This window comes from Pseudopodoces humilis, chromosome 2 (assembly GCF_049639895.1).
Source record: "Pseudopodoces humilis isolate 2021_Gansu_Grassland_sample_001 chromosome 2, ASM4963989v1, whole genome shotgun sequence".
Taxonomy (NCBI): domain Eukaryota; kingdom Metazoa; phylum Chordata; class Aves; order Passeriformes; family Paridae; genus Pseudopodoces; species Pseudopodoces humilis.
In genome coordinates, this window is record NC_142201.1 from 68318134 (window position 1) to 68344132 (window position 25999).

Sequence of the window (25999 nt, forward strand, 5' to 3'; positions counted from 1 at the left end):
GGTGCTGCAATCGCCGAGGCGTCCGTGTGTCCCGACCTCCGGCAGCAGGGCACAGGCCCCGCGGCGGTGACACCGGCGGGCACGGCGGGCCCACAGGGACACCGGGCCGAGATGGCGGCACCCGGCCTCGTCCTGCCGGCGGCAGCGGCCGAGGGGCGGTGACGGAGGGCGGGGGACGCTCCTCCGCGGAGGGACGCGGCCAGCCCCGTCCCGCCCCCCGGTGTCACGGAGCTGCGGGACGGGCCCGGCGGGGCGGGGGCGCTCCGGGACGGGGCTGGGGGAGCGCTCTTCCGCGCATGGGGCTGTCAGCTCGGCTGTTCCGCTTTCACCGCGGGAGCGCTTGCGGTTTGCTTTCTGCCGCAGGGTTCGAAGCCCAGAGCCAGAAATGAGGAAGGTTCTGTGCGTGGAGCCCGTCATTTTCATCTACATTTTTGCGTCTTCCCTGACGAGCCCGCTGGTGCAGCAGTTCATCTACCGGCGGCTGTGGGAGCAGGAGTACAACTCCACTTTCGTGAGCGACGACAATGTCAGTCACTGCGAGCAGAATAAGAGCAGCCCGGCTTATATCAAACAGAAGGCAAGTGGCGGGGGAGGAATAATAATTGTAAATAAACTTGCAGCCAGGAGGTGCTGCCTCAGAATAACCTGTTTTATAACCTTAACCTTTAATTCTCCGGAAAGCCGTAGTTTTGTAGCCTGCTCTCACTTCGCTGTCTCCTCGCTCTAATGTTATGCTGTGGGTAGTGATAGCGCTTTAAAGAAAAATTTGTCTCCAGGAAGATACTGAGACAAATTGGTATTTTAGCGGAAGTTGAAAACCGTCTGAGAGAATGTGGACCGAATTAGCACTGGGCTGACATTACCTCGGGTACGGCTGGAGGCTCCTCCCACGACCATTGGAGTGTTTGTGAGCCACCCGTTGTCTCTGTGGCTCCTACTGTCCTTTATAACCATGTGAAGCCTGACAAATGCCCTGTAATTTTGGGGAATAGCATCTAACTTAAAATGCATGTATTTCAGAGGAATTACAAGAACGAGGAACAGGGGAAATGAAAATTTTTGTGGTTTTAAAACGTGGAAAAAAAATTAACTGACCTTTGCGTGATCAAATACAGTCGATGGCTTGCCATTCCGAGTACTAGTCTGCCTTTCTGGATTGCAAGGACATCAAGATGACAGGTTCCCATGGTCAGTTACATTTTTAGCACTTTTCCATAGTTCAGTCTGCTGGATGGATAGCTAGTTATTGACTGGAACCTCTTCCACTGCACTTCCAGTGCAGTTTTAATGCTACGCTTAAACGGAGCTAACTGTGAGCTGCCAGCAGAAGAGATGGTCATTCTCCATTTCCTTTTCCCCTCTCACCCCATGTGTTTTATCTCACAGTTCTGCAGTTACAGGTTATGGTTTGCATTTGAGTGGGGCACTGATTCAACAGAAAGCTCATCTCTTGTTTCAGGGTTGTTGCTTTTTGAATGTTGTTGTTTTTTTTTTTTTTCTGAAGCAGTACACTGCTCTGGTACACTCAGTGGCCACATGATTTCTGTGTCTAGCACGGGAATAGCAGAGGGAACATATTTTCAGAAGAGGTGCAATAGGACCATACTTGTCAACAACAACTGGTAGATGGGTTGGATAAAGATGAAACCACTGTAGGGTCAGAAAAGTAATTGATTCAACGAATAAATTACACAGAAGTTTGGGTTACAGAAACAGCTGGCATTCCCTTACACTGCTGAAAAGGTGGTACTTGAAAATTTTTGTTCACATCCCATATTTGAATCTTTGATGTACTGCATATGTGCAAGACAGAACACCTGAGCTTATCTGCCTCATTTGCCTTATATAAAAGAAGAGTATTAATGGTACATGCTTCCAGTGAAGGTGATCAAAGAAATAATTCAGGAATTTTAGTATGGCGTATGTTCTTTGTCATGTGACAGAAGCTGGTCTTAGTAGAAAGAATGTGAAAGTAAAAAGGTCACTAGAATTTTGGTCCATGGTCTGGGCTGACCCACGGAGGCAATTCCCAGTCATTGTCAGAGGAATGCTTGCGTTCCTCCCAAAAAGTATTTTCTTTAGTATTGGCTCCCCACTTGATGCTGTGTCTGGCCATTTTCTCTAAGCATGCAATTCTAATTGCAAAGGCCATCAAGAAATCTACATTTCAAACACATCTTTGCATTTCACAACCCCCTCAAATTAAACCTGTTTTTCAAATTGCCATCACTTATGGTTCAAGATGTAAGACTTTCTTTTCGCAGAACACTGAAGCTGAATGCTTAATTTCAGCTGAAGTTCATTTAGCATCTCTGATGTGATGGCACATTCACACTATACAGGTCTTTTGTTTACGAATTATAGTTAATTTGGTATTTGAGAACATGAGTTCTTCAAGACAGCAGTTGAATAATGGCCAACAGAACTTCTTAGTTTCCCTTTCCTGCCAAACTTCCATTCCCTGCATTTCAGCAATTGCCAGTAGAGCATGAGCTTTTAAACAATTACACTCTTGTCTGGATGCCTTGCTGCATTTTTATACCACACTAGTTACCATAGCATAACAATTTAAGTGTTCAAAACATGCATTAATTTAAGTGCAAATGGGCCTCTGTGCTGAGTAATAGTCCTGTGTATGGGCCAAAGAGTAGAGCCAGTAACTTAATTCCAAACCCTTTCGCGAGGAAGTCTGAAGTAGGTGTTCCAGATTTTCCAAGACCTTCCTAACTGAATTAGGTTTATAGATGTTGTAACTTTTGCTGTAAGGCTCTGTTTGGCATTAATGTTTAAAAGAACAGCTCTCTTAACAGTTAATTTAGTGTAAATCCTTACGTTCTGAGAATGAAGAAGCTTTATTCTAATTTCACCTGTTTCAAAGCAAAATGTAAAAGGAAATTGAAGACAAAAATAATTTGGAGCCTGTGGAGGTAGAAAATAATTCAAAATGGTTCATCTTTGCAAAATATAGATTAATTATTTTTTACAATTTGAAAAATTATAATAAAGTGAGTTTAAAGGTAATTTGAATATAAACTGAAGCACTCTGATCACTGGCTTGGATAATCCTTTTTTTACTATCTCAGAAAGAGTTATATTATTCATCATTAAACATTATTTATCATCCCATTGATTTATTATACAATCCATTCCTTTCTCCTTGCTACTCAGTAATACTTTATCTTATGAGTCTGTGTGTTTATCATGTACTTTATATTGTTCAGTCTCAGGTGCTACACTTCTCTCTTAATTTAACCCTTATATAGTTACTTGCTTCTTAACTTTTAAGTTACTTGCTTCTTCATTTTTGTTCTTTTAATTTTGAAACAGGCGATTTTAATATCTATTTCTGTCTACCATGAGTAATTTTTCAGAGCAGAGGAAATTTGCAGATTAAAAAACTTAGACCTTTCTCTTCAAATATATGTAGCTCCATTGATTATTTAATGGAGTTATGTGATTTTTAGGCAGCTGAAGGTTTGACCTATGATTTTCCATATTTTTTTCCTTTGGCTTTATAAAACCATAGAGTGGGAAGTTGCATGCCTTACACTCTTAATGGATTTTCCCTGTACTTATGTCTGTAGTCTTATTTTCAGCAGACATCAAGTTTTTTTATCTCAGTAAGTTCATGGTCATGTGAGGTACCTGGATGTGTAGCCATGTTTTTTCTGTTGCTGAAAGAACAGGGACACCCAAGTTATGGGTTTTTTTAATTCTTTCAGATCTACATTCCATTATGGTCTGGCAATAATCTTTGTATTATGTGGTTAAAGTGGATTGAGATTATACATATTAACATTTAATTTTATTTTTAATGTAGTAGCATTTGTTTGATGCTCATGTCTTTGAAAAAGACAATCCTAGTAAAGAAGCAATGTCTTCAACTATATAGAGTTCTCTTTGTCAGCAGCAGAGGAGTTTAAAGATCAGAATAACATTTTCCATCTCAGTTTGCTCAGTCTTCATGGTTTTGACCCTTCCAGGGTAACAGCACTGCTGGCCAGTGGACTGGATGTCATGAATGCTAAGGCAGTCAGACACCATAAGGGGAGGGAGCAAAAGACTTTGGAGTGCTGGGCATCTTGAAGGATTTCCTTAAGAACCCCAGAATCAGTTAAATTTTTGTCTTGTAATAAAACCTGGTTCTTATAAGCAAGGAAGAGACTGAACTAAAAACTCATTGTCTCTGCTTGTAAATATAAATGTGAATTTATAAAGCATTCAGCAGCTTTCAAAATTGCCCTGTAAGTTTTAGGGTTTTTTCATCATTATGGATGCACTCAGTCAGGATTATGTTAGCTACAGAGGAGACACCTGAAACGTGGAGTATGGATGGCTTGAATACAGGCTGAGAATGGTGTGGGCAGGCTTGCACAACTCTACCTGTTGCTGACTGAAGAGCACAATACCCGCCCAAGTCAGTGTTATGCCTCAGAAAACTCCGAGAAGACCTTCAGCATGACTTTACTCTTTGCATCTGAAACTTTATCTTAGCTAGTATAAAGGGTTTGTATGAATAAAGTTGCTTCCTTTTCCCCTGTTGTCCAATCAGGTGGTTCTTCTGTCAGATCAGGTGGTTGTATTTGAAAGGACTGTTGTGGCTGCTCTCGTGTCAGGTCTGCATCTATGCATTAAAAACAAGATCTGAATTAGATTGATGAGTGTTCATTAGCAACTGGCTTCATAACAATTTTTTTTTAAATTAAACATTCTTCAGTTTTTAAATTAAACTAAATTAAATTTAATTAAAATTTAATTTAATTCTTCAGTTCTTTTTTTCTAACAGCTATTCCTGCTCTGTTGTTTTTCAGTTACATTTGATTTTTTTACTTCTGTTAAAAAGAACTCTGAAATTTTCCCCATCATGGGTGTTTACAGTTTATAGTGTTAGCTGCTCTTCCTTATGTGAATATGTGCTGTGGTGTATCTGTAGAGACATCACTGATCTGGACAATTTCAGAATCCAGAACTTTACAGTGTTTGCAAAATCCATTAATTCACATACCTGTGAGTCAGTATAATATTTAAAGCTGTATTTCACATTTTTGGTTGTTACTGTTGTTTGTAGTAGTAACAGTAGTAAGATTGTACAGTGGGATGTTAGAGTGAATCATGACCTGTTTACCTGTATAGTGTGCTCCAGTCCATTAATTGTTTGTTGTAACCCCCTCAGTAGAATTATCTGGGAGGAAAAATGATCTCCTGTGAGGAGGGAGTATGGGGTGTGTTCCTTAATCGATGACTGGCTTACTACAGATTTCTGAGCAGCATTAAAATAGCCCAGTGCCCTATTGCCGTACCCTATATTAAAGGAGATACTTGCAGTAACAATACTTACAGCTCTTGTAAGTGCATGTTCAAAAGGATTGTTCTCTTGTCTGCATTGAAAGTTTGTCAACAGTACAAGTAAGACTGTGTCTCAAGCATTAAGTTTTGGGTTAAAATGTAACAGGGAACATTTGAAGAATATTGAAGATTGAATTACAAAAGTTTGAATATGCAACATATTTTATTATAGACTAGTATATCATAACATCATATAATCTTATAAAACTACATTGCATGTATTATGTTTTATAATAGTATAATTTATAATCTATAAACATGTACAATGATACTCATTATATTGCATACTAATATTTATGTATGTAATATTGTTACAGGTTTTTTTCCTCAATATACTATAATATTTACAATTATTTTTATTTTCTCTTTGCAGGAAGTTCAAGAAAAAGCCTCTGTTTTTAATATGCAGTTGGACTTAACTAGGGCCATTCCCAGCCTTACAGTTGCCTTTGTCATTGTAGCTAATGGGGATCGCCAGGGACACAAAAGGTCTTTAGTTTTACCATCAATGGGAGCTTTGATTTCTGGTATTAGCTTCACTGCAATATCATATTTTTCCTTGTCACTCTCTGTCCTATTTGCAGTCGCATTTATTACTGGACTGTTTGGAAGTATAGCAACTTTCCTTGGAGGAGGCTTTGCTTACATAGCAGAGGAGTGTCATGATGAGAAGCAGAAAACAACACGAATAGCTGTAGTGGATTTGATTTTTGGAGTTGTATCTGGATTGGCAGGTCTGTCATCTGGCTACTTTCTGAGAGGAATAGGCTTTGCATGGACATTTGTGATAGCATCTCTGCTCCATGTCATTAATATCATCTATATTGTATTTTTTCTGGAAGATACTGTAGGTGTATCTCAATTCCAGCATGAAGCACCAGTATCCTGGAAAGAACTTCTTAGGGAGACATTTTCTGGAGTGTACATGCTTTTTAAAACTGCCCCTTATAAAAAGAGAATTTTAATAATCGTGTTACTTTTTACATTTATGACTTATTTGTTTACTCTGCTGGGTGGGAGTTCACTTTTTACACTGTATGAACTGGATGAGCCGCTCTGCTGGAATGAAGTATACATTGGATATGGAGCAGCTGCATTCACTTCTGTCTCGCTGACCAGCTTTTTGGGAGTTTACTTATTTTCCAAATGTCTCAAAGACATTTATATTGTCTTTATTGGGATGTTTTCTTACATTGGAGGAATGATCATGGCTGCCTTTGCCAAAACTACCCTGCTCATGTTTTTAGGTGAGTTCAGAATCAGTTGTTCCACAGTCAACAATGTATATGAAAGTACTGCTGTGTTATCTGTAGTGAATGCAGGTGTTGGATATTGAACATGCCACCTTGAAAGGGTCATAGAGAGGTAAAATATAAATGGTTGATCAGACTGATCTAGGATTTGATTAAAAGTTGAACTGTGTGGAGAAACAATGGAATTACTTGCTTATGATTAGGTTTTAGTGACGTAGAAATATATTTGATTTATTAATTTCTCTGTTCTTGGATAATTGTGTCTCTGTGAACATCTAGTGTAACTTCTATGTTGCCTTTTACTATTTGAGGAACTAAGTCTTCAGAAGTATATAACTAATACAGTTGCAATATATTTGTAAAATCCTGGAATTTAATTACTTCAATGTCTCATGCCTGCTTCACAGTGAGAGTGCCATCTTTGTTCTGCTTTATGCCTATTCCTGTTCTCCGATCCATGCTGTCAAAAGTGGTTCTCCCTGGTGAACAGGGTAAGTAGAATTGTTTTTAAACAATAAAAATATATGGTGCTTCAGAACAGAGATGCAATAAGATTACCTTTAAACAAACAGATCTGTATTAGTATTTTAAGATTGCTTTTCTTTCAAGTTGTGTATAATATGAGCCTGTATCTTGACATTAATGGCTCCTGGTTCTGAATTTAATACAAACAACATTGTGTTAAAAACTACTGCAAGTTTCAACTCTCAAACAAAATACTGTTCTTAAATTAAAGACCATGGGGACCTTGAAGCAGAAGAATGCTCAAGATTTATGCAAGTGTGATTTCACAAGGGCTTCTATATGCACAAGATTTTGGCATGCAGACAAAGATGTTTCTGTTATTTAGTCAATTTCTCACTAATTTAGAAAGGTAAGCAGTAGGTGGTCAATCTTCATAGCATTTGGAAACTATTAGACTTGGATCGTCAGCTATGGAGCAGGAACCCAACTTCAGGCCTGTGGCTTCTAAATATGTCCCAAGAAATGTAACATAATACTTCTCAACATCCTTTCCTTATGGAACACAGAAAAAAGCATGTCAGGCCTCAAAATATGGCTCTATTATCCCATATTTTGCTTTTGGGGAGTGTGTATTTTCTGGATTTTGGGAAATACATACTTTCTAGAAATATATTCCTGAGCTGATTTATTTTTTAAAAGATTAATCTTCACACACTAAAACAAAGATCTCTTTGTACTAGCTGTGCTGAAATACACCTCTGGTATTGAGTTTCTTGGCATTCCTCAGGGCTTTGGCTACTTGAGTAGTTTGATGCAGGAGTCAGGTTGTATCTTGTCATCCTTTTCTGCTTACCTTGTGTGATTTTGGTTGTGGTCCTGGGACTATGAATGCAGCTTGGGAAAATGTGTTCCACAAGACATGGATGGGATAGATTGCCACCTAAAAGGGTAGTTCAGTACAAAAAAATGGTGCTTATTTCTTTTCAAAAATGAGAAGGCAGTGGTTTTAAGCTGAACCTGCAGTCCTTGTTGAATCAATCTTTTCCACATATAAAAGTAAAGATTAGAGAAGGAAGAAACAAGAAAGGGAAAAGTAAGAATGAAGAAGAGAACTGGAAGGGGTAAAGAATGGAGATGTGCAAAATATGGTTAGTGAGGATGAATAGGTTAAACGTCATGTGATAAGCAAATGCAAGAAAGTAGGCATGGTGACAGAATAATAGTAAAAATAGTTTTCATCAACAAAATCTGTTATTTGTTGGTTTTTTGTTCATTTAAAAGAACTAGCATTTTGTAGAAGTTGCCACAGAAGACATGTCCATAGCAAAGTATGATCCACTTGTGCTTGTAACTTGCATAGTTGCAAAAATACTGTCAACAGATATATCTTTTGAACCATGTTTAAAAACTTCAGTACTTTGAAGAGACTTTATTGTGTTTTGTTTGTAATTCACCCATTTATTTTTGGCAGGTGCTGTGTTTGCTTGTATTGCCTGTTTAGAAGTTGTGACCGGCACTATGTCAATTTCAGTTTTTAATATTCTCTATGCAACTACTGTTGCATGGTTTTCAGGCTTTAGCTTCCTCCTATCAGCAGGCCTTTGTCTAATTCCACTGTCTGTCCTGTGGTAAGTATGGATCAGGAGGGTTCTTCTGCCTTTCCCAGTAATTTCTATTTTGACATGAATTGAAGCTGAATAGTTTAGTGCAGTAGTTCTCAAACTTTCCTATCTGCTAGTGTGCTGTAGTGGCTCTAGCTTAACACCTTGTCCCTGGTCCAGCTACCTTCCCTCAGCTCTGTGCTGTGAATTTCCCCCAAACTGAAGCCTATCCTGAATGTACTGCCAGTGGGATACACCATACCCTTGACTGCATGTGTGCCTTCCCTTGGTTTGAGATTCTTACTTGGTTTTTCTTCCAGGAAAGCCTTACCCACAGACCACGTGAAAGGCATGAGCTTAATTTTGCAATCTGAGCTCTTCTAGATGCTAATGAGGGTTGTAAACATGGCAGTCATCCACTGGGTTTAATGGAGAGCTATCTGTCCTGGTCTTTGGTCATGGGTACCTTGTGACCCAGTGCCATTAAAACCTGTAAAAGATTTTAAAGCCCAAAAGAATAAACCTCTGCACTTTTAAAAAATAGGCTTCTGTAGAAGTTGTATCTAATCATATATAGTGACCATCTAGTAATACGGACAGTGAAATACCATTCACGAGTACTCATAAAGCAAAGATCACTTTATTTCCAGTATAAATTACTTCTTTTTAGGATGCTGAAATAAAAATCGAAGTAACAGAAGAATCACTTTTCATTAGATAGATTTACAGTTGGGGAAAAAGATGTTTTTCTTAAGAGGGTGGAACTCTGGCTGGAGACTTGTATATTTTTTCCTAATACTTAGACTTCACCTTAGTCATCATTTATCTCTGCATCAGCTGATTATCACTGATTGAAATCTTAAATCAGTGATAATGCTGTAGATTCAGAATATTTCACATAATTTCAAGTCTATTCCTGCTTCAGTATAATTCTTCACACAGTCTTTACAGGGAAACTATACTAATGGTAATTTAAGGTAGTGATGGGTCTCAGACCTGAGGGAATTGAAGCAAAGGGGTCTTGTGTGTGTGTGTGAGTAGAATACTTACCAGTAAAGTAATAAAGTAATTGAGAAATTTAGTTATATTAACAAAGGCACAGTAAGTACTGTTCTATTAAATATTATCTTCAGTTAAGTTGAGAAAGTGTCTATTAAGAAAGCAAACTCTACTGCAGAAAAGATCAGGTATTCACCACCAGTCCATCTTGCAATCAGTTCTATAGTACATCATACCATAAATTTCTGAAAGTTGTTTTTGTTTACCTTCTGTCATTAGTTTCAGATGTCTGATCCTTTGAATACCTTTTCTCTGCACCTTTCTTTTTAGAGTGCCACGCAGTGTTACAGCTGGAGAGCAGAAAGGGTAGCTGTTCCAGTTTGTAACAGGCAGAGTAGTTTAGTACTGTGCTCAAAGGCAGCTGTAATGATATTGTCTGACTTCTGTAATTAGGGCAAATAGTGTCATTGCTTTTGTTCACTAAGACATCATCAGCTTTGTGCCACAGAGCTATGCTGTGTGTTTGTTGGTGCTGAATCAGCCTGCTACACTGAACTATCTCTGCTAAAGATACCTGTCTTTTCTTTGTTTTACAGCTGGCTTCTGTGCACAAGCTGGAATGGGGAGGACTTGGCTCTGCTGGTACCTGAAGAAGTATCCAGCATAGAGAGTGCTGATAGTTGAACAAAGGATGCACATACTTGGGATTTCTAATCTGACATGCAGTGGCACAGATCGTTATGTCACACAGAAACCACAGAGATAACACAATCTCCAAGTGGCCCTGCAGCAATAAGCACTAAATTGGTACCACTCAATACCCAGTCTCTTTTTAGCACTTGACTAAAGCTAGCTCTTAACTATGGAAATAGGCTGGCAATTGAGATTAATGCTGCTTCAGCATGAAGGAAAAAATAAGGTAGGATGATACTTTTTCCACTTACCCTTTCTCAAGTTTGAGAATGTCAACTGTGGATTGTGATACATCTTGTATCACTCGCTCTAAGCTGGGTGACAGAGATAAGCTTAGCAGCACAGAGGACACTGGCAATTCTGCTGAAGTCATTGCAGCTCGTGCCAGCTGAGGATGTGGTCCACTGTGTACATCTTGAAAGCCCTGTCTTAACATTGAAGCCCCCAAACTGTCTAAAATTACTAAACTAAAAACTAGTTCTTTTCAGAAAGCAAACTGGAGGCAGTACTCACACCTGCTGTAAGTTCACTTACTGTTCTGCAGCTAGCAGAGTGTTTGTGTAAGTTTAACATAAGATGTGTGGACCTTGCCTGTGACTTAGTTCTTGAAATGGATTTTCACACAGAACTGTCAGAGAATTTCCATCTTGCAGAGTGTGAAGTTCAGCTAAACCTACATTTTGCAGAGGCCATATTGCACATTTATAATTTTCCATATATTAAGGACTGCGTACAGACATCTCTTTTTTGTCCCAGAGATATTTCTTGTTTTCTAGTTAAGCTTAAATATTTCTTTTAGCAAAAAGCTGTGATAGCATCCTTAGCTGTAGATCTTTATTTTTTTAACAGCCCTGAAATGAGGTGACAAAATTAGAATCATGAATCTAATCATTTTGCAATGAATGCAACATAATTATGAACACCTGAACAGCACTTCTAATCTTCAAAGCACTTTACAAATGTTATCCAAAACATCCTTCCATAGTAGATACTATCCTCTGTTGCATAAAGAGAAGTTAACAGAGAGGACAAGTGACATGGCCAGGGCCCCAGCACAAACTGGTGAGACTGCCAAACCTAGGAATCCATTTCAGCACTGACTCCTCACCTTTTCCCTTAAGATCTTTAAGTAGGAATTGTCCTGAGTATTAGGTTCTGGAATGCACAGCACAGCAGAAGTGTGAATATAACACCATGTCAAGGACCACTCCCATCTGTTGATTTTGTTAAGAGTTTGACAGCCAATACTGTTCTGATCTCTCAAAGTTCTGTATGACTCTTTTCCCCCAAAACAGATTAGGCAAAAAAAGAAAAAAAAAAAAAAAGTGATTGCCATTTAGGGAATGAAACCTCTAGGAAAGCATCTACAATGACTTCACATGCACACACCATAGGATAAAACTGCAGACAGGCATACCATGAGCTGCATGCAGCCGCTGATACCCATCCTATGAACAGAGACTCACACAGAACTTCTCAGTGGTACTCCACCAAAAAATAGTAATACCAAATCATGATGATACTTTTATAGATCCTTTATAACGGAATTCTTTAATTCTTTCCATGTATCATAATCACAGAGAAGGTTGGAAGAAGGTTCAACTAAGTTAAAGGGAGAGCTTACAATATTCAAGAGACCATTATCTGCTCATCACAGGTGAAAACAGAGACATTTACATAACGTGCCTCTAGCCAGCTCTTCCACTTCTGTCCTGAACTTCCAAGAGTGATGTTGGCAATTAAATATCATTAGCTCTCTCTCAGCAGTTTAGACAAGAGCCAGAAAATAAAACTGCTTAATGCCTTCAAGGTGCCCAAGCTACTGCCAACTTGCTGGAAACATGAGCCGAGTTCTACAATAACCAGTGGGTCCAAAACATAATGAGTACTTGTAGAGAGATTAAGAAAACACTGATGTAAAGGATTTTAGCACAAACATTACATTGTCTTCCTTGCCTCTTCATTATGCAGTTATGTAAGGCTTTATGGAATTAACTATTTCACACAAAACTGCCTGGAAATAAAAAAGCAAATGCAGAAGGGGTGTGTACTTTCACTTGCTCTTCGTCAGTGGACACCTTTTCTAGCACTGGGAAGGTTACAACAAAGCGAGCCATTCCACAGCGGTGCTGTGTCAGTCCAGCTGAGAACAAGTACATACACCTCAGGAATAGCTTTGTTATGATTTAACTGCACAAAGTACGTGCTGTTTGCAAAATGCTTCTGGTAGATGGAGCATTTAGGCTATGAATTTAGGTCAAAACACATGGAGGATATGAACTGTGTTTTTAAAATGCCTTGCACGGTGCAAGCTGAGAAACCAAGTACTAATACCCATCAGATTATTAAAGCAAAATGTTCTAAGTTTATAATTTCTTTATTTGTGTATAAATACAAATTATTTTGACATAATAATAATAAAGCTTGTTTTTTTAAACTCTGTTGCATGTGTAGTTCTTGTGCTTTTAAATTTTGTTTTGACAAATGACCACTGGCATGACTGATATTTTTGGTGTACACAGGAGTAGGACTATGGTATCATCTATTTTTTATGGTCATAACAAACAGAAGAACAGGAAGATATGCTGATGTGCTTTTGCTTCCCTCCTGCACCCGGGGAGGGGAAAGGATGCTGCCCAGAACATCGGCACCAAGAGGAGAAAGGGAATTGCAGAGTAGGGACAGCACTGCTGCCTGCAAGAAGTCATGGTGGAAGCTTGTGCTGCACCTGCCAGAGCCTTCCTCCCCTTACCCAGGCCAGATCTGTCCCAGCTCCAGTACCCAGCACACCCCACTTAGCCACCTCTGTGGGTTGCTCCATGCAGGACCTGCTTTACAGAATGAGGCTTGTACAAAATGGGAAGAATGGGCTGGGGCAGGAAGCCCACTCCACAGCCCAACCCCCTGCAACACTGAGATGTAACCCTTCCTTTTTACCTCAAAAGTTTTTTGCCTCGGTCCTGCTTGACTCCCATTTCTCTACGAACAGCATAAATTCTCACAAGGGCCTCTTACATGTAGTATTTGCTTTCCAGCCTGTCTAACCCCTAGGATTAGCTTCCTTACAGACATAATGAACAATGCAACTTCCTGGCTCTGAATGTGGCTTGATCTCACCCAAGATTATTACGAAGTATACTAGTCATTGAACAAAGCCACCTAGAAATTGCATGCAGCCTCCTAATCTGCTTCTGGTTTTACACTGCACTAATGAGAAACTCTAGTAAATTGTCTTAATGTAGTCTTGCTCAAATGTAACAGCATCTATCTTTCAGTCAACACTAGGAATGGGCAACCAGCTCAATACACTGAAGTGGGGAGCTGTAACTGTGCCCGATTGTTGGATGGCTCCATTTTCTTGAACAGTGCTGATAAGATGGCAGACCTCCTAAAAATCCATGCCAGCACCTTTAACTTGTCCCAGACCTGGCAATGTAATCCCTCAGCTTTTCTGGCCTGAGCCTCGAGCAGTACAAAGCCTACTGAACCCCAAGCTTGCTTTATAACAATAGTACTTTTGCTTTACATGAAACTGCAGAGGAACTTGTCAATTATAAAACAGCAGCCAACTCTGATTTTAATAAAGTCTATCAGCTCACAGAAAGATGAGGACAGCTGTAGAAAACAAAAATGGGAGTAGGTCTACACTTGCATGTTCAATTTACTGGTCCTCTGTTTAACTTCCCTAAGGAAAAAAACCCAAATAAATTAAACAGCTTGTACTGCATAGCACAAGCCTCTAACCTTTACAAGTCTCCAGTGAAAGAAAATTTTAGACACTTCACTTCTTAAATGAAATGTTTAAATATAAAACCAAATAAGACCACCACTAAAGTGAGTCATACTATCATCTTAATGTTTCCAAAATGCTGCAATGTTTTGCACATAAAAGCACTATAAAGTTTACAGGACAGAAGCTAGAGACTTTGGCCCACAAAGGTAGGGAATTTGTAGTAGCTGTAAGCCCAATGAAAAGCACAAGGAATGTTTGCTGTGGTGGAAAGAGGTTTATAGTAACATTCTTGCTAAAACTATATACAACAGAACACTAAATACATTTAATCAAGTCATTAAAACCTGCTGAAATAAGATAGTTCCTGCTTTAGAAATACTGTTTCCAGTTCTTTATATCTGACAATAGATAACATTTTTTGAACCACAGACTTTTTTTCCTGATATGCCACATTGTATGAGCTGCCTTGCAGGATTGGTATAACACTGTCACACGTATGACACTGGAAAGAGTTGTTACAACCCCAAATTTAATAAATAAAATCACTTAGGCACACAAAAACCCTTGCAGTGGCCTGCTCCTTTAAAAGGTCCATTTAAATATAAATCTCTCAGTCTTCCTTAATTAAGATCTGAGTTTTGTAAACCCACAAATAACTATTTCTGTATTTGTACCACCATACCTTCATGTTCTTACTGCACCAGTTTAATTAGGTACTTTCAGAATTCTGCATTCCTTCTTAATAATAAAATACCTAGACCTGGGAGCACTCTTTTCAATTATGTTCAAACAGATTTTAAAACATCTCTTTAAACCCCAAGTGGAACTTGCTTCTACTTTCAGAAACCAAAATATCGTCTCAGGGACACACATGAAAAAATCTAGACCTTTAAGCCCATTATTACAGCAATACTTCCAATTCTACACAAAAGCTTAATAGCTCACTCATAAATAGCTGTCAAGAGAGGGATACGATGTATGTAAATGGCAATGCTGACATTCAAGACCCTTAAAGATATTGCAATAAAAGGGACAACACTGGGTCATGGATAAGAGATTCTTAATTTAGGAATAAATATATTTTGGAACGCAATAGCATTTATAGCAAACTTTTATTCAATAGTTTAAAAAGTGTATGGAAATTTTCATGAACAAAGAGTTATGCAACGGAAAATACCTTCCTCTTCCCCCATTAAATGCATTTACCACAGTAGTCAGTTTTAAAATGCCTGGGTATTTTTTAATTTCTTGTATACATATATAGCATTTCCATATTTAAGAAGCTATTGTCCTGAGCAGTTTATGAAAAGGCATTATTTAAACTACCTAGTTACAGGACATTTGTATGATTGATAACAAGCACAGAACAGTTTATGGACTTTAAACATTTAATGTGCCTTTTCATTAAGGAAGGCAAGTGATAACTAGGTCTGCTTAACACTGTGAGTGTCAATTTAGTACCATGTACTTAGATCTGCGCTAGAAAGACACACAAAACATTTTTGTGAAGTATATTTTGTTACAATAAACCGAGCTTGTGCTCCATCATGATGTGTGGTTCTCCCATAATCTCACTCTGGGAAGGATCTGGAAAAAGAAAGTTGACAGCATGAGGCCTTTACCAAGCCACAAAGACCGACAGCAGCTAATGAAGGTCAATATCTCTTTTAATTATAATGCTTAGTGCAACAGTTACTTGACCGATTTTTGACAGTGTTGCAGAGTGCAGATACGTAACTCAGAAGCCTCTATCCAAAGCACTGATCAGAGAACAAACATATACATTGTGGAACAGCTTATCATAAGTAAAATATTCATATTCAAGTAAAACCAACCAGTTCTGCATAAGCACAGACTCCAACTGCCCAAATCTCAAAAGGGATTACATTTCAAGTTTAGCATTTGAAAAAACTCGAGTCTGACTGAAGTTTTTCTCCATAGCTGCCCTACACCTTTTTGCAACACAACTTCCCTGCACAACAGGTGCTCACAGTCCTCCCTTCTGTTAGCTGGGACATACTCCTGATTTCTCTTCTCCACCCAACTGCCTAGTTTCACAGAAATTCTACATCCCTAAATACCTCTGAGATTTCCTTCATTCTGTAAAGTATGGTTGACATTAGCTACTGTACTCAAAGGCTACCAAGGAATGTGGAGAGGACACAAGAGAGACCAATACAGTCAGTATGAACTTCTTTTCTATACAAAAAAATTAAAATTTTTAAAAAATTACAGCAAATGAAAAAACAATCCCAGGGCCAGAACACAAGTTGTGACTGGAAGAAATATTTTTTTTTATGGGTGCATCAATCATGTTTTCCTTCAATAAATAAGACATATTAATGCCTCTGATTCCTCCAGAGATAACAAAAATATTTAGTCCACTTCCTGATAAATAAAGCCTTACCAAAAACACTTGTAACCCACTCACTCCTCAGCACTCTATAAAAAAAATCTAACAGCTTGTTGTGAGCAATGGTAAACAACCAAATTTCTACAAATTATGTTCGACATTGCTCTACTCCTGTGGAACCACAATAGCCCAAGATTCCTTCCCTGGGTCCCTATCTATCTCTCTCTATCTCTCTCAGAAAATAACCCCAGATTTACACCATGCCTTTAGATTCAGATTTGTCTTATTTTCAGCTTCCTATCTCCCCAGCTATTTCCATTCTCCAATCCCACTTCAAAATACTCTCTCTGCCTCCTTCCATGTTCTCAGGTACCAGCTGGAAATAATTTGTTCAAAAGTCATTTTTCCAGGTTTATTCTATTCCACACATACTAATAGTCAAAGGCTACCACACAAGTGCAGCCTGTTGAGTTCATCTGAGGGAGCCTTTCCCCTGCTAAGTATCTGTTTCATTAGTTCTGTACCTCTTCTCTAACATTTCTTCTTAATCACAGAACTTACAAAACTTTGTAACCTCTGCTTGACAAAATCTGCATGAGTATTTTAGAAATTTCTGAGGAAAGAGGCATGCAACCTACGTGAATAATCTACACCTTTAGAAACCCAGCCTACAAGCAAATACTGTCTTGATCAATATTTCACATAACTTACAGCTGAATTACATTTATTTCTCCTTCCCCAGTGCTTCTTTGCTTTTAGGATTTAATTTTGTACTTTGTATTTTGGGAGTTTAATTCTTTTGTTCAGTAGAGGCAAAGAACTTCACAGTTCCCAAATTTTAACTTTAAATGTTTCCATAACATTAAAGCCGGAATGTATTTACCATTAAGGATATCCTCAAAACCAATGCATTCATCATTTCCCCTCAAAATATCCATTGCCATGTTTGAGCTGTGAAGAAATGGTAGACGCTGGACCTGTAAAAAGAGTTCAAGCAAGAGTTCAAGTTTCTGCAAGTCTGAAATAGAAAGGGTTCATACTTGGATTTCTCAGTCTGAAGTGACTGAGAAAAATCAACAGGCAGAAAAAACAAGACTGGAATAAGAGAACTACTGGCACACAAAGACATGCAAACATGACCATCTTCTTTTGGTTATCTGTTTGAAAAGAACATCCTTCTGACAGATTTTCAGTTTTCACTGCGGTGTTGGTTGTACAGCAAATACTGCACTTTAAATACTTATAATTAAATACTTTCATAAATAAAATAATAAATAATAAAATAAAATAATGAAGTCTCCTCTGTAAAGCTCCTCTCATAAATTTGGGGAGGTTCACTGCAAACCTCCACACCCTGAGGTCAGTACTGGGCAACTGAAGTATTATAGTTTGGAAACGACATTCTAAGCCTCCTAATGTCAGGAATGCAAGTGAAAGAGCTATATTGACTTTCACATTTAAACATAATCCTACTTTTAATTAATCTAAATCATAATTATATCTCAAATCTCAACCTATTCTTAAGCTTCAAGTCCACTCCCAGTTACTTTCAACAGTCTTCTGTACCCTTCACTCAGTATTTCCAAAAAAAATCCAAGTGGTACACATAGATTTCAGAGCACAAACATTCTGAGAATGCATTCACTACTACTAGAGATACTTCAGTTAAACAGCAAGAAAACTTGAATACCCAAAATTAATCTGGAAGCGAAAATCCTTCTAATCACCCTATTTCCCCCACCCATCTCCCAAAACCACCTCTGGAGACAGACTAACAGGATATCCTCACCTCCCTCATTCTCTGCAATATGCAACCTGTTTCAGGTTAGTTAGGAAAAAGATTCCTCAAGACAGCACAGCTGAGACCAAGGGATGTTTTCATATCTTACATCCTGACTTTCACATCTTCAGGAGAAGTAACTTCTGCCAAGCTTAATGCAGCTCAGTATGATTTAGCAGCAACTTATCACTGTGAGTACAAAATTGCTCTAACTCACTTGGAAAACCTACTCTTAGTAGCCTGACAACCCTCAAGACAAAAAAGTTTAATATTATCAATGAGCCTTCTATGTTTCCCCTTCTCCAGCTACCCTCAATCCTAGGAAAAAGAAGGAAAAGGCAACAGACTCAGCTTCTCAATTAAGAGTTAAAGCCTTTGAACTTAACTCCCTGTAGACCTCCCTTGATCTTACAACAAAGGCTGAGGAACAATAAGCGCATAGCAAACTCTATGTATCAGGTTTCACATTACCTCTACATCTACTCCCAAATCACTACCTGCTTCAGACCCCTGAGTCTCTTTACCCTACAGCTGCAGAGACTCCTTCCTGCGAAGGTCATACGTTCTGCAGGGGAGAATATTAATTTTAGGAATTGTTACTCAATTCCTCCTGCTTTTCTCTGAAGGTTTACAGGAAGCAATTCCACAGCAAGGCAAGAACACTTAGCACTTCACCAAAGAACCAACAAAAAAAGAACAGCAGTTAAAAAGCTTTAGCATATTGACTGCTCTAAAAATTAGTAATTGCACTGTTTAGTTCATCATTTTTAACAGCAGTTTTTTAACAGTGAATTAATTTCTTTAAGAAACATAAGGTATCTCAACAAAGAAAGATGTGTCTCTGAAAGCATGTTTCAAGGTAAACATTTTTTCAAATGGCTTAAGTTATACCAGTTGGATATAAATGCCTACCTGTTTCACTGCTCTGAATTCCATCTGCAGCTTTAAAGGTGCATGGATTCCTTGGATGTTTCTCAGCGTGGCAAAGTTTGTTTTATCTTGATTTAACTGGAACTGTCACAAACAGTATTGATTTTTATTTTATAAAAAGTTACTTTAAAGTACAGCCATAGAAGAAATTTGTGACATCCTACTTAAAAGAACCTGCTTATTAAATTTGTGTGTAAAAATTCAGTGATACCATCAAACATGTCTCAAGTGTTCGGGAAAGAAAGTGATGCAATAAGATTTGTTCTATGAAGATGAAATTGGTTTTTTGCTGGATTTTATTTCAAGTTAATAGCAGAAATTTTATTTTGTTACTTTTGATAATCAGAAGGTGCAACACCACCAAGTGGTATAGTTTTGCACTACTTTACTACATTATTGTCTGGATGACTAGGAAACTCAGTCCAGTCTGAAGATCACAAAAGCCAATTTGATGTCATTAATTAGTCATCAAAGACTACTTGAAAACACTTGATATACTTATTTTCTAATCAATCAGGAAAACAGAGCACCTCATGCACTCCTTATGATTGTGAAAAATAAATGAAAACTCATATTTTTCCCAACTGCTTTCAAACTTATCAGTAAGACAATCTATTTAGTAGAGACTTTTTTAAAATAAAGTTCTCACTCATGTATACTGGAGTACAAAGAAGTAAGTTATACTTAATGTTAAACTTAAGCTTAAATAATCAAAAAAATTCAAATCTCTAATTTTAAAACCTGTACTCCATCACCATGACAAAAGCCTATTATTATGAGAATATATTTATGAGAAGGGATCTCAAAAGCCAACAGAAAAATACAAGTCAAAGACATAACAAACATTTTCTTTGTAACAATCTATATTGAATGTTTTTCAAAATTTAGCAGAAAATACTATTTATATGCCTCATCCTAATCCTAATAATTATTTTTCCATTTCTTTTATTTTATAGAGGTAAGAATTTTTGGATAGGAGAAACATTTGGTTTCTACCAGTGCTACCTGAGAAACCTTTTTAACATTATAGCAGAAAAAAAACCATAACAATCTCAGGCTAAGTTAAGTATTTTCTCATTCAAATGTACATGAAAATAATTCTTAAACTGGCCTTAAAGTTACAGAAAAATTAACCAAACGTGGGAGAAATAATTTAGAAGATTCATATATTTATTAGGGGATCACACAGCCTGTTTTATTTCTGTGCTTTTTTGTCTCTTTAGCATGGGATCTTTTAATTATACAGGTTTTGTATGGCAAGAACAGAGTTACAAACTAAGTTACAGCAATGAGTTTTAAAAAAAAAATCAATCAACAAATAGCTCTGAAACATTTATAGTATTTATAAATAAGCTCACATCATCGTTTAAATACAAGGCAACACTAACACTGGCTAAAATTCGCAGACATTAGACATTACAGTCTAACTTAGCAATTTGGAACATTCTATCAAAGTAACAACTTTGCTTCAGGACAGTTTGATACATCATATTTTCTGTGCTGAGGAAACAGGCACCAGAGACATTCAGTTCAACCAGCAAGCTCGGCCTCCCTCTACCTTCCACAGACTACTTGTAATGGTCCATGAGCAATGACTGAGGCAGATGAGATTGCAAACACCTATGAGAAACTGTAGGTGTAAAATGTCTAGATGGGACTGAGACATTTATAGAAAATCTGAAAATGAAGATAGATGGTAAATCTACAGACTAAATGGGAGGATCAGCCTTCACGAGGTGACAGGCGTGCCCCTGGCCTACCTGTGTGGCTGCACACACACTCTTAGATGACTAAAGCTGACCAGACAAGTCCCTACTCGGAAGTCTGCTTACACACTTGAAGCAAGGAGAAATATAAGAGATTAATATTAAACAGACTTGCTGACAATGTTATTTGTATAAATAAAATGTTACTATTGTTGAACACCTTCATTCTGTTAAAGACCCTGCTCATTACTGGCTAGTTCACAAAGCAGTCCAGATAACCACATTGTTACTTCAAACTTCGCAATTCATTAAGAGTGAAGATGGCTACATTTGATGTTATGCTTACATTCTTTTCTGTCAACTGCAGTGGGTGGCTGGGCAACAATTCACTTTTCACACTTGTAAAGCTAAAAGAAAAAGAAGAAAAAACATTAACTTCAAATTAATTTGGATATGGTTTAAGATGCATTCCAAAACCAATCTGATACAAACACCAGCCCACAGAGACACACAACTAGCAAAATCTGAGCTACAGAGAAAGAAAAAAAAGATTAATAGTGAAGCAGAAAGTAAAATCTCTAACCACAGCACTACCAGAAGAAAAAGAATTTCAAACATCCTTTATGCTTGACAAAATAGAATGTGTTTTTCTTCCTTGATTCCTTTCAGAAAGAGATTAAAATATTAATAAATGAAATCATTACAGATTTAATTATGTCCAAGCTACACTGCATTTAATTTTGAAGTCTTTACACTTTTGCAATGGAATATTGTACACACTTTCCCCCAATGCCAGTTGTATGGCATTTTAAACGTTTAAACTCCATTAACTTATTTTAGATTCATTATCCAAGACAGAGAGGGAAAGTTCACGCTTGTGTAAAAATGGCAAACTCCTCCAACTATATTTATTATATTATTTTTGGGTTTTGTCCCAGTGCTGAAATTAACCATCTCCCACAGTGTTACTGCACACTCATATCCATGTATATTAAAACTATCAGCTGTTTCACAATTATAAGTACTTTGCTGTTTCTTTTCTAAAGAAAAGTATCACAGAGCCAAATGCCTAGTTGCAACACACCTTGCACAAAAGTTCTGTAAAAAGCCAACATTTAATACAGACTGAAGTTTAACACTGCCTATGAAACAATTCAGCAAGCAAAAGTAAAGCGTACCCTCTGCGCAGAAGATCATGACCTTCAAATAGCCCTGAAGATGAAACTTCTGTAAATGAGATACTATCCTTCAACAGAGAAGCAGTGCCTCTGGAATTCTGGAACAAAAAGAAAGAGGATTACTTCAACAGAACCAGACCACTTTTGTATGGGCCATTAGACCAGCCAAATGAAAGAAAGTGCTCAAAGACTCAATTAAAAAGGCTCAAAGTAAAGGATAAGCCTTTCTTTAGAATAGAGGCAAAACAAAAACACACACAAACACCCAAATACATAAACCCTACACTAATACAAAATTCTTTCAGAGAGTCTGATAAAAACTAAAGGTACTGACAACATTTTTGGACCTGGTTGACCCACATCAAGTTGAACTCACAATATACCCTGTTTGTTCCCACCCTTGGCTGCAGGGAAGGAAACAGTCAAGTCCTGACAGCTGACAAGACAGAAAGGAGCATTCCTTTATTTATTTTAATACTGACACAAGATCAAATCTAGCCATGGTTTGAGCTTGCCACAAGGAGAACAAGGTGTATTTGAGCAGTGCCAGTTAACTGAAAGATCAAAGGAAAGCAGCAACTTGTAGTGGATTACCAGAAGTCCACAGACTTACTAAGTACTGCTTACTAGTAACCAGGCCACTAATTTCACTCTAACCTACCCGAATTTATCAAGATGATTTTAGAATTGTTCATAAAAATTGCTCCACCAATAGGACAATGTCTAATAAACAGCCGAGGGGACAGCAATAATCTCTGGAAGGTGACAGTGATGAGCAGTTCAGTGAAAGGGTTTGCCCCAGCAGATCCAACAGAAAACTCATGCTTACACTTAAGATCTTTTGTACCAACATGTGAGCTCTCAGTAACGTAAGAGCTGTAAGCCAGCCCTAACGCGCCTGTTGTTACACGCATATAAAGCATCTACCAATTTACCAACTCAGCGCTGACTAGACCTTTGTGGGACTGCTGTGAATGAAAGCATTAAACAGACACGGTACCTGGGGGACGTGACAAGAGGGAAGATCAAAGTTAAAATCACGGAGAAAACCACGAAACACTCCCCAAACGCAATTCTCCAGCCACATCAGTGCCGGGCCCGTCTGAGGCGCTCCCAGCGCCGCTGCCCACCACAGAGGGCCGAGGCGTGACTTCCCTCCCCGGGAGCTGCGCCGCCGAAGCCGCAGGCTGCGGAGGCTGGGACCACCGTTCCGCCTGGAAGTCCCGCTCCCGTCCCCGGGAAGGGCTTTAACCACAGCCGCCACGCGCCCTTCGCGCCTCCCGGGCCCCCGCGCCCATGAGGGAGTCCGCCATGGTCGCGCCGGACCGCCGTGACTCAGCACGGCCCCGCTGGCCCTGGGAACGCCGAGAGGGTGAGGGGAGTGGGACCTGGCGGCGGCGGGGCGGGAGGACCAGCCGGGTGCGGCTCGGTGCGGTCCGGCACAAGAACACCCCCGCCCGCCCGGCGCCGCCGCTGCCCGCACTCACCATCTTGAGCCCCCGGCACGCGCAGCCACTTCCGCCGCCACCGCCCGCTCACTTCCGCCCCGCCCCCGCGTGCGTCACTGCGCGAGGGGCGGGGCCGCGCGGGGCAATGGGCGCGCTGAGGGGCGGGGCCCGTGTGAGGGGAGCGGGGATCGCCGTTCGTGTCCCGGCCTCCGCCCGCCTTGGGCACAGCTCGCTTACCCGCGGGGCTGTGTCTTGTAGGCTGAGCGCGCTGTTCACAGAAGCACAAAATCAGTTGGGTTGGAAAAGCCCTGTGAGAACAGCGAGTCCAACCTGTGACCGAACATTGCCATGTCAGCGACACTGTGGTGCTGAGTGCCATACATAGTCCTTCCTTAAACACTTCCAGAGACGGTGATTCCACCACCTCCCTGGGCAGCCCATTCCGATGTTAAATCACTTGGTTTTTTTGTGAAGCAATTCCACCTCATGTCTAACCTAAACCTCTCCTGACAAAACTTGTGACCATTTCCTCCTGTCACTTATTATCTGGGTTGCGGCCGACACCCACCTGGCTGCGCCCTCCTTTAAGGCAGCTGTAGAGAGCAATAAGGTCACCCCTGAGCCTCTTCTTTTCCAGGCTGAAACTCCAGGCCGTTCTCCCATGCCAGCGAAGCCCAGCTGTCTCAGTGGCCCCAAGCAGGTGCTGAAGGTGTCTAACACCTTCCCATAGCAGAGCAGGGCAGCCAAGTTTGTGGTGCCTGGTGTGGGGAGCTTTTCTCAGTCGAGCCCATCCTGTCAGGCAGCAAAAACTGCTTGGGTTTTGCTCCAAAAGCATCACAGTGCTGACAGCCTGAGGTGGGGAAACCAGGCAGTGATGCTTCGAGAGAGTTTCCCGTATATTTCAAAGCATAGCTCCACATGTGTACGTGGGATATTTATTTTACATATTTCTTCTGAGAAGTGTAGCTCATATAGCACTTTAACCTTTTAATTTGGGTTGCCCTTAATAACCTGAATGGATCTGTGTTTGTAAATCCTATATGTGGCTATTAAACACCATCTCTGTCTCTCACACATGCACACACACAGACATAGAGGCAATATTGCAACAATTTTATATATGTTTTAATGGCACTCTGATTTGTAAAATAAAAAAACAAATTGAAAAATCAACAGACTTTATAATCCGTTTTTCTCTTTCTTGGGAAAAATCTCTACACCTCTTAAACCCCACCCCCCACATTCTCAACCCAAGTTCTGGCCCTTTGTATTTAAGTCTTAGGTTTAAAGCAAAAACTTCAAAAGAATGAGAATGGAGGACTGGAGTTTTTAAAATAAGTTTTAGGAAAATGAGTACCACAAAGGTTTCTCTGATCTTATAATTATAATGGGTACTTGGTTATTGTGGTGCTGGATTCATTATTATAGAATAGATGTGAATACAGAAAAACAAATCAAGTTCCTGTTTAACTGCAGCTTACAGAAAGCTAGGTTTTGTCACTAAATGTATTTATTTATTGACTGAGTTTGTTGATCAGGATATGACTGTAGAGATGAAACATCTAACTTTCAAAGTCATTCTTGCAGGACACAGACAGGATGCAATCACTCCATGTACATTTTTGACATCACTATGGTCCGCAGTCTAGGCTGCATAACATAAAAGGACATACATTGCAAGAAAGAACTGGTTTTCCTTTAGAAGCATTCACACTAGGGAAAACTTCCAGACATAAACAAAAATCATACACATATTTTTTCATCAGATTACCAGGTATTCAAATTGGATCAAGGCTTGATTTCTTTCACAACCAACTTTGCTTTAACGATCTTGCAGTGAGCATCTCAACACTGGGTGATCGAATGCCTCTCTGAAGCCCCACTGCAAATAAATAGGAGTTGCACGAACAATTGTCAGAAATGGCATTAGAAATGAGAGCACTGCACCAGTCACAGCAGCCCTGGCACACAATGCCCTGTGTGCTGAAACCTCCCTGTCAGGAGTATCCTGGCTGCAGGGCTGGATACTCTGCCTGAAGGCATCTCCTCGGCAGATGGTAGATGGTAACAGGATAGAAGGTGAGATGCAGTGGGTGCAATTGCTAAAGGGGCCTTCTTGTCTGGAGGCACTCTTTTAAGGGGATGTGGAAGCCTTAAAATTAGAGTGAAAATAACTATAGCGCCTCTAATTTCTACAAAGTTACAATGATTAATTTCACATGTTGCCTTTAAAGATAAACTACAAATGTTTTGGGGGGGGGGGTTGTGAATTTTTTTCCATCACTTTATGTAGAGGAGGTCTGAAATATATGACTGTTTCAAGTGTTTTCTGTAAGTTTTTACCACAGCATTTTTGGAATGTCAAATCTGATCATTTTGATTTAGCTGTGGACCTTCATTGAAGATGCAAGCTATCCTTAGACTATGGGTACTTTTGTCTTTTGGAAATGGGGCAAGTGTTTACTCTTTTTTTAAAAAAATTATACTGTTCAAATAATCTTTTATCAGTCAAAT

At 39.2% G+C, this 25999-nt stretch overlaps 2 protein-coding genes across 2 annotated transcripts; one reads left to right on the forward strand and one right to left on the reverse strand.

The window, feature by feature from the left end:
• Positions 1-231: 231 nt before the first annotated feature.
• Positions 232-12794, forward strand: SLC46A3 (solute carrier family 46 member 3). The gene is made up of 5 exons (XM_088052054.1): positions 232-581; positions 5724-6593; positions 7007-7090; positions 8536-8692; positions 10261-12794. The coding sequence occupies exons 1-5, from the start codon at positions 386-388 to the stop codon at positions 10346-10348; spliced, it is 1395 nt and encodes a 464-aa protein (XP_087908180.1). The 5' UTR covers positions 232-385; the 3' UTR covers positions 10349-12794.
• A 2389-nt stretch (positions 12795-15183) lies between these two features.
• Positions 15184-23510, reverse strand: POMP (proteasome maturation protein). Its single transcript, XM_014251696.2, has 6 exons — positions 23038-23510; positions 22038-22135; positions 21206-21266; positions 19136-19237; positions 17327-17420; positions 15184-15677 (listed from the first exon to the last, which is right to left on the reverse strand). Exons 1-6 carry the CDS (start codon positions 23122-23124, stop codon positions 15610-15612), a joined length of 510 nt encoding a protein of 169 aa, XP_014107171.1. The 5' UTR covers positions 23125-23510; the 3' UTR covers positions 15184-15609.
• Positions 23511-25999: the final 2489 nt, after the last annotated feature.